Raw genomic sequence first — 18,647 nt, 5'->3', positions numbered from 1 at the left:
CACACTGCCAAATAATATGTACCTAGAAAATATATACACTGTACACATATAATTTGTGAAAGCAGATTTGTTTAAATGCACGGGTCACCACAGCCATTTCACCTGCACCCTTGAAAACTCGTATAAATCTACATGTTCATTGCAAATATACATCCTTTCATCTTTCTGACAATTAGCATTCATGATTAAAGTCTCCATCTAATTTTTCTTTTGACCCTCTGAGAATAAATGGAACAGCGAAACTGACAACGTTGTAATAACATGGAAAGCAAACAATATATGTACATGTTTTAATGTACCGGTAACTTGCATGGATAGAATGGCAGTGGGATTCTAACAAAACGGAAATACATGTATGATTAGGCCCTTAAGACAAGGAAAGAAATATACATTTAAATTAGGCTATTATATAAAGCATCAATAAAATATATATTTATCAAATTTAGAGTATAACATGCATTAAATATTATAAAGTCACTTGTTTATTTTTACTTCAAATATGAATAATTAACCAAGCAGGCTTGTTTTCATATTCTAAAAAGAAATCAGATCGTTAAGATACATATAAGTTTTTCCTCGACAACAAGCAAAATATAAAATATTTTAAATACTTAACACTGCCTGGCGTACAGTCAACAAAGCTTCAAAGATTGCCTTCAGGATTATGTCATTCTTGTATCAATCTACATCTCAATTGTAAAAATCTCCGAAAAGTTTGGGAAAAATAAAGCATCCTGCTTCAAACATTTCTTAAGGAAACAAAACAAATGAAATTATAAACAATACCATATGTACATTTGGTAAGTACAATATTAAGCAAATATACCTCTCTTTAACACACACAAATGTACTATCATTGCTTTACAGCTAATAACATGAGACAATGCACCTGTATCAAGCCACCTTACCTCTCCTCATTCACCCCAGAAATTTCATAATGAACTATACCAACATTTGAATTGGAAAAGTTCAAATGTGTCTTCAGGGGTGAATGTGTTAGGGACATTAATTTTCTAACATAATTTTCTAAAAATAATGTTAGCTGCAAAACTTGAAATATTCCTGCAAGTTATAATTTAGACAACAAGAACATTTTTTTTTAAATTAAGTTAAAAGAGGTTTTATACCAATTTTTCAAAAGGTTTGCTTGCTGTATATAGTATGTAGCTGATTTTTGTTTTCAGTTTAAATAGTCCTTAACTCATTCACCCCTGAGGACGAATTTGAACTCTTCCAATTCAAAGGTTGGAATAGTCCATTATAAAATTTCAGGGGTGAATGAGTTAATTTGCAAAGAATTAAATTTATCTTAATGTATAATGAAGACTTGATACAACTCAGGGTCTACAAGAACACAATAAACCCAGCGCAAAGATTCATCCTCAGTAACAAACACAAATGTACAAACTTGTAACTCAAACGTCTATTCATAATGCTTTTCAATACATCTACAGTGTACATGTACACATTCTAAACAGAGGCTGGAACAACAGTAATAGCTCTAGTACTACCACATCATAGTTACTGTATAAATCAATCTAGAGTCCAATGGTATCCTTCTGGTAATATCAAATCAGATCTCGACAGTCTGGTCACAACACAATAGGAACAAACAACAGAAAAACAAACGTAAATAGATAGAGAGCACAAATACAGTACAGCAGTATTGAGATAGCATTTGTGTATGTAGCACTCATAGTTATAATAAACATTCAAGAACTGATCGTAAGCATCACTCATCCACACTCCTCCTCCCACACCCTTATATACACAGTATATAGAGATGGCTTTATTGCAGTGACACTATATCTACAGTTAGGTCATTACGGACGTAACAGGTGCTTGTTTCTCTTACATCAGACGTGTAACAGAGAGTACCTTACTCTTCCGAAAAGGCACAAAAATTATTATTATATTTATTTACATTTAGATGAAGATGTTTTGCATCACATCGATATCAGGATCAGACAGTTGGTGTATCAAAGTTTCTGTCGTTGTTCCTGATTCTTCAAATATTCACATATCTTCTATCAGGTGTATTAACTCATTCACCCCTACATATTTAAACTGGACTTGCCCAGTCATTGATTCAATTCAAATATGACTTTTGGGGTGAATGGGTGTAAGTCTTCACAGAAACATTGCCTCATGAACAAAAACATATTTTACAAATTTTATATTGCTTAAAGTAGTTCAAAATTTGATACATTAAACTCTCATTCTTACAAAATATAACGTATATTAGATATTTAATTATGTCAGATATACCAATTACATCAAACAACATTCTTTCTGCATTTGATCATATGTGTCCTTTTTTTCCAATCTTATCACAGACAGAAAAACGAAGACCTTCTCAACTCCACTTTTGTACCTGTATATCACAATGGCGATAATGGACCGTAAGATGTCGTTACAAAACCTACAGCAACGTCAGCGTAGTGTAGTGTATTTACCTACAGCTAAAATCATGTTCTTCCCATTATCTTTAACTATCAAAAAATGACTCAGAAATAATTAAAAACACCATAATCCCCAGACCTAAGCTACGGAAAATGAGGAAAATGCGAAATGATTTGGTCAGAAATATGTTTCAACTATCATGATAACAATGAGTAACAAGACAAAACAAACTCACCAGGAACTAAGAAATTACCACCAGAGTAACTATAATACTGTCCTCCTCTTCATATTGGACAGTTATCTCCCCTTCTTTGGGGTTGAAGTGTCTCCCATTACCAATGGGTATTACATAGTGAAGTAGCTTTGAGCTCTTTCTGCTTGTTTCAAATGAAACCTTACATTAGTGATGTAACAATTGTTTTATAAAAGCTTAAGATCATGTTTCATGGCAAAAATAGTATTGAACAGTTTCCAAGCCTAGAACTTGGCACAGCCTCATTCTGGACTCCACAATTTCACCGCTCGGGTTTCTCAGATTGTGATGTTCCAACATCCAAGATACATTGCTGATCAATTCTATTCATTACTGGTATATACTTTATACTATATACCTCTGGTTGATTGCATGGAATATGATTATAATAGCTTGGTCTCATAAAACATAATGTACATCTAAAAGAGATTTCCATTCAATATCAAAATAAAACACTGATCCTATTCCATTCCATGCTCAGTACGGAGGACGAGGATAGAAAATTTGTGATTTGTTTCCTGGTGATTGTGACTAAATGAACTTCATAAGACCGGGCTAGATGGTATGGCACCATTTTGACCAGCAACACACAGTTTTATTTTTTTTTAATTACTAATCTTTTAATCAGGACCTTCAGTGAGCTTGTTTCATGAAGATTGTGTATTGTGGTGTTTTCATGTTTTCATGTGCAGGCTTGGCCACGTGTGAGATTCATCCTTGGTGTTCTGATAATTTGTCTGGAACAAAAATATAGATAATTATGAATACTGTTTTCTCTGAAATAACATTGTTATTGTAATCTTAACACAGGAACAGCTTTTATCACACAAGGATCTCAACCTGTAATCCAACTTAACCTTGAACAAATGTGTTTGTAATAGGTGACTTGACTTTGAACAGGTATATCAACTGAAACTCTATTTCAGGTCATATATACCTGGGTACATGTAGTTGGAACTAATTCCAGCCTTCTATGCCCGGAATAAATAAAACTAGAAGCAAGTTTCTGCCATGTTGTCCTCTTACATTATGATTTACTGTGTAAGGTAGCATTCATCCTTAACTAAATTAACTGTAACACAAATCACATGTAAAATGTGTAAGAGGTCATATTATAATCTTTGCAAAGACATTATGTAAATACCACCCTTTTATTTGTTTCAATTATGTGCACATTGCTTGCTTAAATGTATAAAAGTGATTGCAAGCCTTTGTTGGGTTTTTTCGTTTTCACAATTATAACCATTACTATTATCCATATGTTGTAAAGCGCTTTAGAGTAATTTTACAAATTATATAGAGCGCTATATAAATGTTGTATATTATTATTATTATTATATATTGTAAGTATTATATGTACAGTGGCATGTAACCTTAATATTGGAGTCTGATTACAGGTGTAAATGATCCTTTGTCATGTGACCAGGCCAGTGGTACTGGTCAGTGCAACTGTGGGCACTATTTTTATATAACAGTACCTGAATGTCGCTGGTTGTTGTTGAAGGGGTTCTAGGGCTTGTTGGCGAACGGGTCCGGGGGGTTGTTGTCTTGTCTGTCCACCGGTTCGTCTTCCTTGTCTTTGGCATCGTAGTCATCCTCGTAGTCCCCGTCATTATTGTCTGACAAACAGTCACGTTCAGTACAATTAGGACCACACTTTGTAGATTTTTGGCATGACTTACAGAGTATATTTCATTTGATACATTTAATTTTTGTGTATCTGTAACTATATACCTTTAAATTTTCGCCCAGTCAAACTTTCACCCTCCGTCTGTGAAATCTGAATTCTCCCAGTGTTGATTTCACCTTTCATATTGAATTACTTTGTAAATTATATTGTTGACTACTTTTTGCTGTTATGATAAATTTGCATCATTCCAGAGGTTGAAAAGACGAAAAATTAAACTATAATGAAAATTTCCCGGTCTACAATTATATAAGTACAGTGAACATTGAATATTTTCACGCTGAACAATATCACCTTATCTTAAATCAGTTTTTGGACACTTGAATAGCCACATTTGATCAAGAACTACATTCCTACATGGTTTAGTAGCTCAGTTTTAAGGATTACAGACATTTTCAAGCCTAATAAGGAATTTCCACCTCCACAGAGATGAGAATGCCGACGGTATAATGCTGCAGTTATTAAATTTTCTGATATTTGCTTCCAGATCAAAGTAGAATTTTTATGTTGTTGTGAAGCTTTATACAGACATAAGGAAATGAAGGGTGAACATGACAATTTAAAGAAGACCCTGGTCATCACTTTATAACAGAAGACCCTGGTCATCACTTTATAACTTACCTCCATCTTTTCCCTCCTCTTCGTCCAACGCTTTTTTCTCTTCTTCCTCCCCATTGTCCTGGAATTTCTATAAAATCGAGGAAAAGGCATCATTATCAAGTCACTTAATTAGGATCAATGGACAAACAATGTATTGTTAATTTAAAAATATATATTAATATTTTCGATACCTTTTTAAAGAAAATGACATACATGTATATTTCTCCTTTTGAAGAAGAATAACACAAAAATAAAAGCAAATAAATCCAAGCTGCTCTTACAAGTGAAGTGCTACAATTCACCACCAGTGCAAATCATAAAGCTATTATATTTACTATACTACAGAATCTACCAATCAGGATAAACTCTACACTACAATATAACCAACCAAACAGTGACAGATCTAGAAAGGAAGTGGAGGATACACCATTAGTCTAGAAAGATGATATCCTTAATGACAGTGATGATTTTGGACAGGGATTGTTTGACAACAAAATTTTAATTTGACATTTTCAATTCCTGGGTCATCATGAATAACTATGTTAAGTTTGCTATTCTTTTCTTCATCGTAAGTATTTAAGAAGATTTGGATTAGAGCAATATTGAATAAACACAATTAACAATAAGGAAAGGGCATTCATAGGCTTTGCTTTTTGCCTATTTCCTCTTGTACCCATGATCTGAAATATTCTGAAATGAAATTCTAAACTGATAATGAAACTAGTACACAACACAACATAAACACCACACTATGTTGACAACTAGAATATAGAAAGGCAATATAATTTGCCTTTCTTTTTTTACAGAATATTCCTCTGTACTTTTTTTGTTTACATTGACCTCAGTAACTTGTTAAATCTCTTCATATATCTACATTTCCCTATGTGAAATTTCAGAAATGTTTGGCTTCTGAATGCATAAATGAGATAATCTCGGGAAATGAAAGTGTTGACAGACAATTGAACAGTTTAATTACTATGAAGCACCCGCATTTCTGGCGAGTGGCCCTGATTACAACATGACATCACACATATAACGACACGAAACTGAGGGTGATAGTCAAGTGAAAACATCACACAGGTAACACCGTTTAGATAATATTTTGAAGGGTATATTTAATCTCTCTGTTTACCTATGATGTTATCACAGTAACACTGTTTGACCTTAGACATCAACAAATCAGGATCATTAGAGTCCTGGATAACGGACAATATATTATATATACTAGCCAAACCAAGGAACATTTACAGAAAGTTTGTTGACTTGAACACATACAATCTATCCCATCTAGAATTTCTTGATGACACAATATTTCACCATTGATCTGTTAAATGAAAATAAACAAATATAATAATTTATTTATTTTGAATGCGACATATCCATGCTCAGTGATAGGCCCACCCCTTAACAAATAGATTTTAAAGATCTGATGATGGCCATGACGTCTATAAATCATCTAGATATCTGGTATAATGTCAATGAAAATATATCTGGTGTATTTGGTATATACAGTTCCAGTATAAGTCCGGTACCCATTCTAAATAAAATAATTATATATTTACTAATCACATGACATTGCATGATCTACTTTATACTAGCTTAATGAAGTGATGAATATTTCTATGTCGTTCTATGGTTTTCTTAGTGAAGCTTATTGTTGACATACAAACACTTAACAAAAACAGGACACCCTCTTTCTCTCAATATTCTATTAGGTCCTTCATGAAGAAGATCAATGCCTCTTCCTTAACATCAACCCAAGACTTCCTGGTCTGTCTGTACACATACATTTTATATAGGACAGATCGTTTATGGGTGTAATGAAGAATTGATTATGTACCTGCCTGTATCCCACCTGAGAGATTCTACAGACAAGACACGGTTTCATGAAACAATATGAGACTTAAGTGTTTGATCAGCCAATCACGTATGGCGTCACTTTTTATGACGTTGTCTGTGATTGGCTAAGTCAAGACTTAAAAACAATGCAATCTGATGCTGAAGTTTTTGCTAAGTCAATCACATATGGCATCACTTTTCATTATGCTATCTGTGATTGCTTAAGTCAAAACTTGTGATTGTTTTATGATCTCAGGGCCAGGTAGTCATCAGATTTAATTTATTTTATTTATATCTTGTCTATATTACATCTAGACTGCTGTGTATATACCGGTACATGTTTGAACACTGATCTACCTGAAATCGATCATCTACCAGTGGATTGATCCCGTTCCAGTTATCTAGGCCTTCATTGTCCTGGCCGACAAATCGATCATTCTGAAATCCAGAAGTACAGGGTAACCTCCATCTTACAACTAGCCATTCTGGTCAAAACAAGGCAGACATATCACACTAAATATACCTCATACAAACAAATAGGAGAAAAAAGAGTTGTCTACCTTGAAATATAAACATCTTGTAGAAGTTAATACTTGATCAATGGAAAAGTCAGGTAAACTGTTTAATACTGAAGTTTTAAAGAAGCAGTCCAATAATTATATACAGATCAGAGAATTATTTTATATATACAGTCAAAAATTGTGATTTAAAAGTGTAGGAGACATCACAAATCTGTTAGAGATAAATACATTAGTATTTGTGTCAGAAGTATACAATTTTACATTTAGAGTACCATGCAGCCTTAAGGCAGATATTGCCGGGCCTATATATTCATGGGAAGTGCCTGGTACTGAAACTTTTTACAAGCTCTGGTGTAAAATAAAAATGTTGGACTTCAGGCAAGTGGAATTGTATACACATATTGTGTATTGTTTTTGAAAAATCTTTTTCAACCTTGAACAATTACCAGGTAGATAAATTCGACGTAAGAGTCAAAGCTCAATGGAAGAGAACGAATGTATGCAATAAAACAAATTTAACACATGTACATTATAGGTAGAGCCGGAAATTTACTGCTTGGAAATAAAACAATAATCAAATAAAACAAATTTTGACTGTACAAAATCCATTTTTGCAGGGAAAAGATTTTATATTGATTTAATTTCAACGAACAGCCCTGTATATTGGAACAAAGGCCACTATAGCAAGGGTTGTTTATAAGTATACCACAGAAACAAGCAATATACAAAATTCAGGTTTTTTTAACAGGCATTATACACCACATTTACATTTTATATATGAGATACACTAGCCTATTAGTACATGTCTAGCAGTTAATTACACATGTCCATCTTTTTCCCAAAGCCAGTTGCATGCAACAATATTTTTGCATGAAGCATTCTATAGGACATTTTCACCAAGCCTGCATGCAGCAACAAATGTTTTGTAGTGTATAAGCATTCACCATATATATCAGACAGTATTTCAGCTCTTCAATCAGCGAAGGTATAGTAAATATGTTAATAACTGAACGTAAATACTTTGTGTACATGCAGATATATAGCTTCAGCTATTTTTACCGTCATGTGTAATTTCAAGTTAAAATGAATTATGTCAGTAAATAAACATGTACCTATCCAAAACCACCATATGCATCTACGCTTTAACTTATATTATAACCATCCATGAACCTTGACCCGAACACCATAGCAAAATTTGTACAAGTAAACAGTTAATTTTAAAATGAAAGATTTCCCTATCCTATTTTATTCTTAGCTTTGCATAGATACATATATTGTTTCAGATTAACTGGGGGGAAAATTCGAACAACTTTTCCTTCAACGAAATTTCTCTGTGGGGAAAATACAAACTTCAATGGAAAATCTCCACTTTGGGTTTAGAGTCCCAACGCTGTGTGCTGTATCTTCAATGAAGAACATGCCTGTCCATTTACTTATACATGTAATTGCAAAGAATTACATACTGGTACAAAAGAATAATTCTTATTACTCTCATTTTCACAAGAAACGTTTTTGCTATTGGGATTCAAAACCCCAGACCTTCAGTGTATAAACAGACAGCATATCTACAACACTTAACTAGTCCTATTCTTTCTTTTAGGACTTTTTGGTTGGGAATAATTTGTTCCAACTCCCTTAAAAAGCCTGCAACCTATAATCATCTTTATATAAATATTGGGGAAATAACATAAATTTTACAGTGAAATATTTTTTAAATGCCTGTGTACTGTAGGAACATGACAGTGTCAAGAAGTGTAACACAGTTATATGTACATCTCCACCCTGTACCAGTGCCTAGAGATCATATACTTACAGTAATAAGTTATATCTTGAATGGTAGGACAAAATCAACAAACAAATGCATATTGGGAGATCCTTCATAAGTACACACTAAACAGTGCAGTGTTGTAATTAGGTTATATGTTTGTAAGATTCCCTTCTCCCAGCACCCACACCTCTATTTGAACAGATCAATATAAACTAGTAGCTAACATCAATTAAAAAAGGTCATAAGAAACAAACAAATGATAAAATCCTGTAATCCCTATGGTAGAAGAATGATTACAAAGGTTTTACCTGTATTTCCCCTATTGGGCCCCGCCCTCTGCCCTTGGGGCCACGCCCAACGTTTATACAAAATTGAGTGCCCTTGACCAAATTTGGATGAAGGGATGGTAGAAGAAGAATTTTAAAGGTTTATTTCTATTTTCCCTATTCAGACCCATTTCTCTGCCCCCAGGGGGGCCACACCCGTTTATACAAAATTGAGTGCCTATGGCCCAAGGATGCTGCAGACCAAATTTAGTTAAAATCCACAAAACCGTTCTGGACTAGTAGCTTTTTAAAAGAAAAGTTAACGGACGGAGGGTTGATTGGTGTTGCGCCATGACATAAAAAAATGTTTTAATTAAATTGTGACGGGCTAAAAAATGCATGCACTAGAGGTAAAAATGCCTGATATTAAAGGTTATCAAAGTGACCTTCAGCCTAATATTAAAGGTTATCAAAATGACCTTCAGTCTGATTTTAAAGGTTATCAAAGTGACCTTCAGCCTGACATTAAAGGGAATCAGTTTTGTAATATATATACTGCCTTAAAGTTTCTTACACAACAATAAGATCTCAATGTGTAGATTAATTCCTTTTATAGAAATCCTCATTCGGATGCGAGTAGTTTACATTTTGGTATACCAGGCACCTAGTATTTCTGTAGAAGTTTTCTAGTCACATGTATATCACAGCCCTACTCCAACGCTCACAGAGATCGATGGGGAGGAATGGGGTGGAGAAAAACTAAAATCGTCTACTCTAGCTCTTTATATATATCACAAGAATACATAGCAGGAAAACAGTACTCCTAGACGCCAGGCGTGCCTTTAACTCATTGTCCCCTGAAGACACATTTGAACCCTTCCAGTTCAAAGGTTGGAATAGTTCATTATTAAATTTCAGATGTGAATGAGTTCAAGTCTCTAGCTTCTGGTGCTGTTTTTTAAGTGATAAAGCTACCCACACCACTAAACCATCTCCTTCACCATAACTAATTGATAATCTTATTCAAGCGGACAGCAACTGAACAAAAATCAACTTACCAACCGTGGGTGGATATGACTGCCGAAACCCACAATATAACGACCAACTCCAGAGGGTGCAATTCAACATTTTGTTGTGAACATAGCAGTTTATCGGCCAGTTATCAATGTCACAGAGTTAACAGAACCAGACCTGAAGTCTGTATTTAGACAGTTTACAAAATGTTGAAAACCAATCAGAAAAACTAACAAATTGTGTTGACAATTCAATTATTCGTTTCATTTTTAGTTTGTCAAAGCTACAATATATCTAGATGATTAATAAACTTTATATAACCAAGTTTGTATTGGTTTATCGTGACTACTGAAGGGATATTCCAGAGTACAATATTCATGTCTTATCAAAGTTTTACTTTCTATGCAAACAATGTACATATTAAAATTACCTTTAGCCTGATATTGTTTGTGTAGAAAGTAAAACTTTGATATTACATATTTCAAAACTGATGAGTCTTATTGAAGATATTATCCAGTCTTGTTAACAATTTGAGTCGGTCTTATATGTTATTTCTTATTTCTAATGGTTTACTCAATCAGAGTCGCAAGGTCCGAGTTCATGGAATGGCCAATCTGAGTCGATCTGTGTTAATTCTGATGTTGTGGATAATCAGAGTCAGTGGTCTTTTTATTTCTGATTTTGTTTAACGTCGGAGTCAGCCTGTAATATTTCTAATCGTGTTTGGTAATTGGAAGTTTGTCCATTTAATTTCTAAATATGTTGGCAATCAGAGCTTGGTCTGTGTTGAATCTATCAGTGATACCAGATTTGATATCAGTGAAAATCTTAAAGTAATTAAGTCAGGATTTCAGTATGTCAAAACATGTATTAAAATAATATATCATAAAAACATGTATTAAAATAATATATCATAAAAACGTATCTTCATCAAAAGGAAGGCAAAAAGAGTAAGCAATACATTTTTTTTTTTCGAATCTGATAAATCTTGAGCACAGTACTAGTACCAAAACTTTGCTTGTAATCATTGTAAAATTGTATTACACTACTAAAATTAGTTTGGTATCATAATAACTGTTTATTAAAATATCAAATCTAATCGTAATATGATGTCAAATCTGACTGTTAAAGTCAATTCTAGCTACATCTCGACTGATAACAAGAAATTCACATCAATTTCACATTATTTTATTATCATAATTTAAATATTTATTACAAAATGATTTCAAGCCTCAATCCCCTACTACAAACTAACCTACTTCCTACCTATACAACACCTGTCTATACCGCTTAATTTAGATTCTCGATGTTTACGATCATGAATGAGATATCCATATCCAACTCATTTTTACACTTCTGACATCATTTTTTTTTTATCACAGGAGTCGTCAAGGGAAATCGCCCAAAACTTGGATTTAATTTGAAAATTAAAATAGTTCTCAATTCATGACTGCAAATGAAAATTAATTGATCTTTTTCCTTGTACAATATTATTGCTGGTTTAACGTTGTGCAGATATTCCCTAGTCTCACAAGATGTGTTTATTTTGAAGTAGGTGTAAAAAGAACTATTTAAGAAAAGAGAATATTGGATGACTACAGACTGTATTCATAATCTTAATAAGAAACCCATAAGCCAGTATTGCTTTCCTGGTTTTCTTTAAGGGTACTCGATGCCATAAAGGTAAAACCCCTTCACTCATATTTAAGGCGCTATCCTTTTGCCCTATTTTGAGCCAAACATCTCTGTTGCCCATGGCAGTAGCTTAAATCTATACAATGTTGAATTCCCTTTCCCTTGGAAATTCAATACCAAATTACATGTAGGCCAAAGTCCCTTCATTTAAACCTAGTATACTTTTAAATATTAATCCCTATTTCCCTTTTGCAAGTTATACGGAAGGGCACACCCAGCATAATTCCTGTAGCCTTATAATGATCTATGCCATATTTGGTCAAAATAACTTTCTTGATAAGTTGTGTTTTATAGAAAATGTAGATTGACAATCGATGCCACACCACAGCATCAGATCACTTAGCCCTGTGGAGCATGCGAGGTAAATATTGACGAAACTAAATGAAGCAGGACAGACAGTTTTATGTCAACTAAAACCTGTTGGAATGACGAAGAGTATTGCTATAATTCTACGGTACGTGTTATATCACCAACGCATATCTTTCTTTTGAACATCAAACATTCACGGTAAAGGAAATATTCCTACAGAATAAGGCAAAACAACGATAACAAATACTGAAAAAAATAAAACCATGGAAACCAGTCCTAAACATAGAACATATACCAGGTAAAAAATAAGGTGATGGAATGTTTTTTTTGTCAATAATGTGACATAAACTTAATGAAATAAGTATCGGTGACTTAATACATATCAATATAGTGCCTTTATATAATTTGGCAGGTGTCAGCTCATGATGTTCCGAATATAGAAAACAATTGTATGTTAAATAATATAATACAGTGTAAACACAAATTCTACAGACATTTACAGTATCTAGTGTATGGTTTATGTATAGTAGTTGTGACTAAAACTATAGATTCCTTTTTGTGATCAGTAGATCATGACTTAACAGAAATGATTCTGAGACTGACATACTGTCCCTCGACTAGAGTTCTGAAACATTACTTAACAAGCAATCATCAATTCAAGCTCCATGACTGAGCTTATACAGAGTCATCGACTTGACATCTGAGACCTGGCTGATATAGAAGCCCTCTACTTAAATTCTGAGATTTCATTTACATAACACAATTAACTTAAGTTCTGACACTTTGCTTATATAGAACTCGTCAGTTCTAAGTTTATTTGAAAAACGCTTCCTTCAATTCCGAGACTTAGCCTTTAAAGCTTCCTTCAACAAAGCAGAATAGTAAATGTCAGCGTGACTTTGGAGAAAAATATCTCAAAATGTTTTACAGATGTGTTTAAGATGAAATATATGTTAATCCGTAACAAAAATCCTAAGAAATTTAACTTCAAATACACAAGCAAGTACAGGTACACTAAAAAAAATCTTTTTCATATCAGGAATGGACCACAACTAAGCACCTGTGGGTTACAGGCCGGGGGACACACTGGAAAACCAACAACTACAGAATGGGTGCTGTTAATGTAATTGTTGGGTCAGGTAAGGCTGGCTTCTATGAAATAAAAGATACAAACGTTCCTATCCTAAAAGTGTCTCTGCAAATAAATCAAAACAGAAAAAGAAATTAAGAACAGAACAAGAAAAACAACTGAAACAGAAAAAAAGGAAATATTTATACACAAGAAAGGACACAGACCAAGAGAAAAACGTAAAAAAAGAAATCCCTCGAACCTGAATGTTTCTTTACCAGGAACTTATATTACTTAACTCAATACGATGTTTATGAAATATATCTTAATAAGACTAGAATTGATTACATAGTAACTGTTTGGAAGCCTTCATAAATAATAAGATTTTTTAATGCAATGAGATGTGGATCTCTGACTTTTAGTCCTATGTATATACCTGAAGGTTGGCTACTTTTAAGTTGACGAGTCCTGAAGGGGCTCTATGGCAGCAATGCGATAATATCTTGGAAAATTCCATGCTAGCACAAGAAATCAAACCCAAACCATTTGTATAACAGGCCAGTTGCTATTTCACTGCAAAAATCTGCCCATATACACAAGGTCATGAGATCTTCATTACATCAAAAATCTTTATTTACTAACAGAAAATATCTTACATATAGCTGGTTGTGATCGGTAGATCTATAGTTCATTCTAAAGTTTTATATGGAAATAGGACAGCAACCACTATGTATCTGGGGAAAGTATTTTTGGCAATCCTTGCATCTTTATATGGACATTCTTAAAGAGTGACATTCACAGCAAAACCAGAGTCTACTGTCTTTAGATCACCAATGAGCAAAAAACTGTACAAAATATGTTACATTACTTTTTCTAAAAGCAAATAACATATAAACTTCTCAATTTGGTAATTACTTACCTATGCAGTAACATACAAACATGATTTAGACACCATTACTTTCATACGTACATCCTTGTATACTTATATGAACAATTTATCAGGCACACTCCTATGAACGACTGTAACTTATGTTTGGAATCACAGATTCAAATATTTCTATTTCCCAATTTCACATTTCTATTGATTTTTTTCTCAAAGCTTTTGCAGACCTTAAGTTACAGTAGTTTGTTTATAAAGTAAACTTTACAATTAACATGGCTATCGTAAACTATTCCTTCTAAACAACCTCTAGAAGGCGTTTTGCCAAATTCTTTGTCCGTTGTGGTTTGCTTCAACTCATTCACCCCTAAATTTCATGATGAACTATTCCAACCTTTGAATTGGAAGAGTTCAAATGTGTCTTAAGGGGTGTAGTTAATGCTATTTGGACTTTTGATTCTAGCAGTGAAGCCTTGTCAGATACACATCATCAAACACGTACACACCCATCCTGGCCGACACGTACATCCTTACAGCCTACCCTAATAACAACATAAGGCACGTGAGCATGGCACTTGAAATGTCACCCAGATTTAAAGCACAGATCAAGAAAATACAAGGCATAACATTAATGAATATAAAACATGTTTTGTGGACACGAATTTTGGTTGAACTAAAAAAAGGGTTGAAAATATTGAAGAATTATTTTTCATTCGAGCATGTCCAGGAAATACATAATATTTTATCATTTTTATCCTCTTTATACCATGATACTCATCCAATTTGTAATGAGAGCACATTTTGAGAAAAAGTTGTATTCCAGATTTCCTATCCCATTTATTTTGTATGAGGATATTTACACAATTAACAGGGTTTCTCATCCCTTTTATACACTTTTTTACTAGTTTATTTCCACATGTTAGGGGGTGCATTGTCAACACTAGCAAGATGACGGGGAAAGTGGAATTTTGTATCTTGGTTCATCAATCTAGGACGTCGACCGCTTTTTTGTTTATTCACTTTACCACCATGTCGGGGCGATGGAGTGTGTTGATCCTGATGTCCGTCAGGTATGTTGGGTGGGTCAACATTGTTGTCTTGGGGAGGGGCAGGTCCCACGTGGTTTCCGATTTTCGCACCATGCACCATTTCCCCAGCCTGATTGGAATCATCCTTCCCTTTTTTATGTTTGAAGATATTTCTGTCCATCTCGCCAGCCATATTGGAATCTGGCTTGTCTACCTTGATGTGACCACCAGGGGGCGCCACCTGATGTCCTTGTTTTTCTACATCAAGGAGATCATTATTCCTATGTGGTAAGGGTTGGTCCAAACTCTGTAGAGGAACCAATCAGATAGCTCTCACCATGACTACACCAGACAAGTCGTCACGTTATAGTAACCTAGGTAACTGTTGGCGATGTAATATTCACTGAGGATGAACCACTATTTATATTGAACTGCTCTTGCTTCTCTTCAGTGTAAAATAAGTTTAAATTTCAAGGTTTGTGGGGGATTTTCCAAATTGGTCAAAACATTTGTATTTGTAAAGAAAAATCAGATGTTTTTTCTCTTTATTAGGGTTCCGACATTAGGGGTATTATAGATATATTCAGATTATTAAATATGAAACAATTTAAAGATTCCCTTGAGGCCCTAAATGCTCACAGGTTTTTTCCCTTATTTATTTTTCTGTCTTTATTTTCTTTATTGTCTAATTTGAACTTTAATGTCTATTTAATGACAAATCAATGTCAATTTAATCTTTATGATAAATACAGACAGACTTTCTTATTGCTTCCAGAGATATTAAGGTATAAAATTGACAAAACAGACCATGGACGGATGCTGCGCTATGACATAGAATGTCCAAAGCCTCGTGAGTTAAAACCACTAACCAAGCAGAATTTAGTATGCGTGTCAACTACTCAAGAGTACACCATGAGATAACAAGAAATAGAGATCTACGAGTGTTAAAACAAACAGGTCAAACATAGAATTCCAAAGTGTATATAAAAACATGTAACATGTAACAAACAGTTTTACACAGTAAATAAAAGCATGTAACAGTTAACATAGGGAAGTCACACACACACACATTATATGTAACAACGTAACACAATTCATATCAGGTACTGCGAAGTCGAAATTTTCGTGTGTGGAAATGTTCGCATCATGACCCTTCTTTCTACCGATTGGGGTATATATGGACATTTTCACAATGGCAATAGTTTTAAAACCTATATATTTTATATATCTACAATCTATAAATAACTTTTCAGGTGTAGAAATGTTCGTAATGTGACCCTTTAAATTGATTGCGGAATCAAAAAATTTCGCGATGGCAATAGTTTGAAATCTGTATATTCTATTGACCTATAATTAACCTATAGCTATAAATAAACAGTTCCACTTGGATAGTTTTGTGCAAATCAATCACCACAGAATCGGGTGTCAAAAATGACTATTTCCACATTGCTAAAATTTCCACTTCTACAGTAATTTGTCCATCTTGGCTATGATTGATCAGTTATACAGAAAAGTTTTTGGTGAACTGCTTTATCTTTACCAATTATATTGAACAATATGCGCTACATCATATTTTGCAATATCATTCAAACAATTCTTTATGCAAATATTCCATTTCCAGTAGGATATACCGGTATTTCTTTATCAAATTAACTTTTTTTCACAAAATGTCTGTTTTTAAAATTGATCATCTTTTTTTAATCAATGAAATTAATCATTCCATCAAAAACAAATGGTTACTGATGGCAGAGAGTCTACACGATTTGCTGATCGTACCTCTTTAAACCGAGGAAGAAGGTCATGATAACATAGTATATCTAACACTGAACATTGAACATGGCTTAAATAACACATAAATTGTTCCCGAAAACCCGGACACAGTAAGACCTGTTTACTCATTCACCCCTGAAGACACATTTGAACTCCTCCAGTTCAAGGGTTGGAATAGTTTATTATGAAAATTCAGGGGTGAGTGAGTTAAGACAATACAAGTTACCACACATTGGGATTAGCCACATTTACATCGCCTACCTCTCTAAGAGGTGGAATATTTTGCTGTGGATTGTCAGCTACATTGGGTGGATCAACATTGTCGTTAGCTGGAGGAGCAGGTCCAACCTGATGATCTGCCTTGGGGTCTGGCTCCATTTCCCCGGCCTGGTTGGAATCATGCTTCTTGTTTTTCCCGGTTTTTTCATTGAGAAGATTTTTATCCATCTCACCAGCCATATTGGAATCTGGCTTGTCTACCTTGATGTGCTCCCCAGGGGGAGCCATCTGATGTTGTTGTTGCTCTGCATCCAGGACAGCGTTTGCGTCCTGTTTGACCTTTACCTGACTGGGATCAATTCCTAACTGCTTCAGGCCGCCATATTGATTCTGTAGGGTAGAGGCACCAATCAAAAAGCTTTCTCACAAACATTGGCAGTACCCAAAGTCTGTTGTCAAATGTTTTATCAATATTCTAGCTTAGTTTTATTTACTCTGCCAACTAAAATAAAAATAATATTTTTGGCATAAAAGCAACTATATCTAGTGATATTTTATTTACTTTTTGAACTCCCAGCAACCCTAAACAGTTGGTATACTGAAAGCACTTCACAAATTGGTGAAAAGATTTGAAGGTCGAAATCCTATGAACTACTGAATGGATTTGTTTAAAAAGGTAGACATGCATTTCTTGCAATCAATAAAATAGATTTTATTTTCTATAAGACTCCTGTTTCAAAATGCTTCTGCATACATCTTGAAGATCTCTTAATATTGAGATGGGAAAGTAGTAATACTGATCAGATCATAGACAATGCAAGATGATTTAAGGTATAAAAAGGATAGCACTGATCAGATGCAGCAAGGGTACAAATGTGTATAATGCATGTACAGCAAAAAGACTTCAATACTTTGAAAACATACAGCAGACCTCGACAACAGCCTCTTAGGGTATGTCTGGTACTATATGATAAATCAGGGTATTTTTTACCAGTCTGGAGTAGTGGTATAATATAAGCTTTATCTGAATTTACTCTATATCAAGATAATATATGGTGATCTACTCAATATCGTTTAATTAAATAACTATGTTGTGTATATAACAACATTTCAGCCTATAACCTAGGAAGAATGGATGCAGTTTTTTCCAACATTTGCTATAAAAAATGTATACAAAACACTGATGCCATTTTAACTAAATGGCACCATTCAGATAATTATCAGAAAATTCACTATTTCTCCATAACCAACTACACCTGCTACCCCAAACTTCTAGTACATTATATCTCTTTGTTATAGTGACTACTAGAAATACCCCACCAGATA

At 34.0% G+C, this 18,647-nt stretch overlaps 1 protein-coding gene across 16 annotated transcripts in view; it reads right to left on the bottom strand.

Moving 5' to 3' along the window:
* Positions 1 to 485: 485 nt before the first annotated feature.
* Positions 486 to 18,647, bottom strand: part of LOC110462727 (putative uncharacterized protein DDB_G0271606) — a 49,314-nt gene continuing 31,152 nt past the window's right edge. For 11 of the 16 annotated variants that reach the window (XM_021516834.1, XM_021516837.1, XM_021516835.1 and 8 more), the window contains 2 exons: positions 17,364 to 17,711; positions 11,524 to 15,639 (listed from right to left, as the gene is read on the bottom strand). In XM_021516834.1, the coding sequence (XP_021372509.1) occupies positions 15,211 to 15,639; positions 17,364 to 17,711 (777 nt within the window). In that variant the 3' untranslated portion in view covers positions 11,524 to 15,210. Of the gene's footprint in view, positions 3,394 to 4,134; positions 4,276 to 4,964; positions 5,032 to 7,139; positions 7,221 to 11,523; positions 15,640 to 17,363; positions 17,712 to 18,647 lie in introns of those variants that run through there. The other 5 variants (XM_021516841.1, XM_021516846.1, XM_021516849.1 and 2 more) reach the window with 5 other exon arrangements.

The sequence above is a fragment of the Mizuhopecten yessoensis genome, unplaced genomic scaffold (assembly GCF_002113885.1).
Source record: "Mizuhopecten yessoensis strain PY_sf001 unplaced genomic scaffold, ASM211388v2 scaffold10829, whole genome shotgun sequence".
In the NCBI taxonomy this organism is placed as follows: domain Eukaryota; kingdom Metazoa; phylum Mollusca; class Bivalvia; order Pectinida; family Pectinidae; genus Mizuhopecten; species Mizuhopecten yessoensis.
This window is presented reverse-complemented; position numbering and strand designations above follow the sequence as displayed.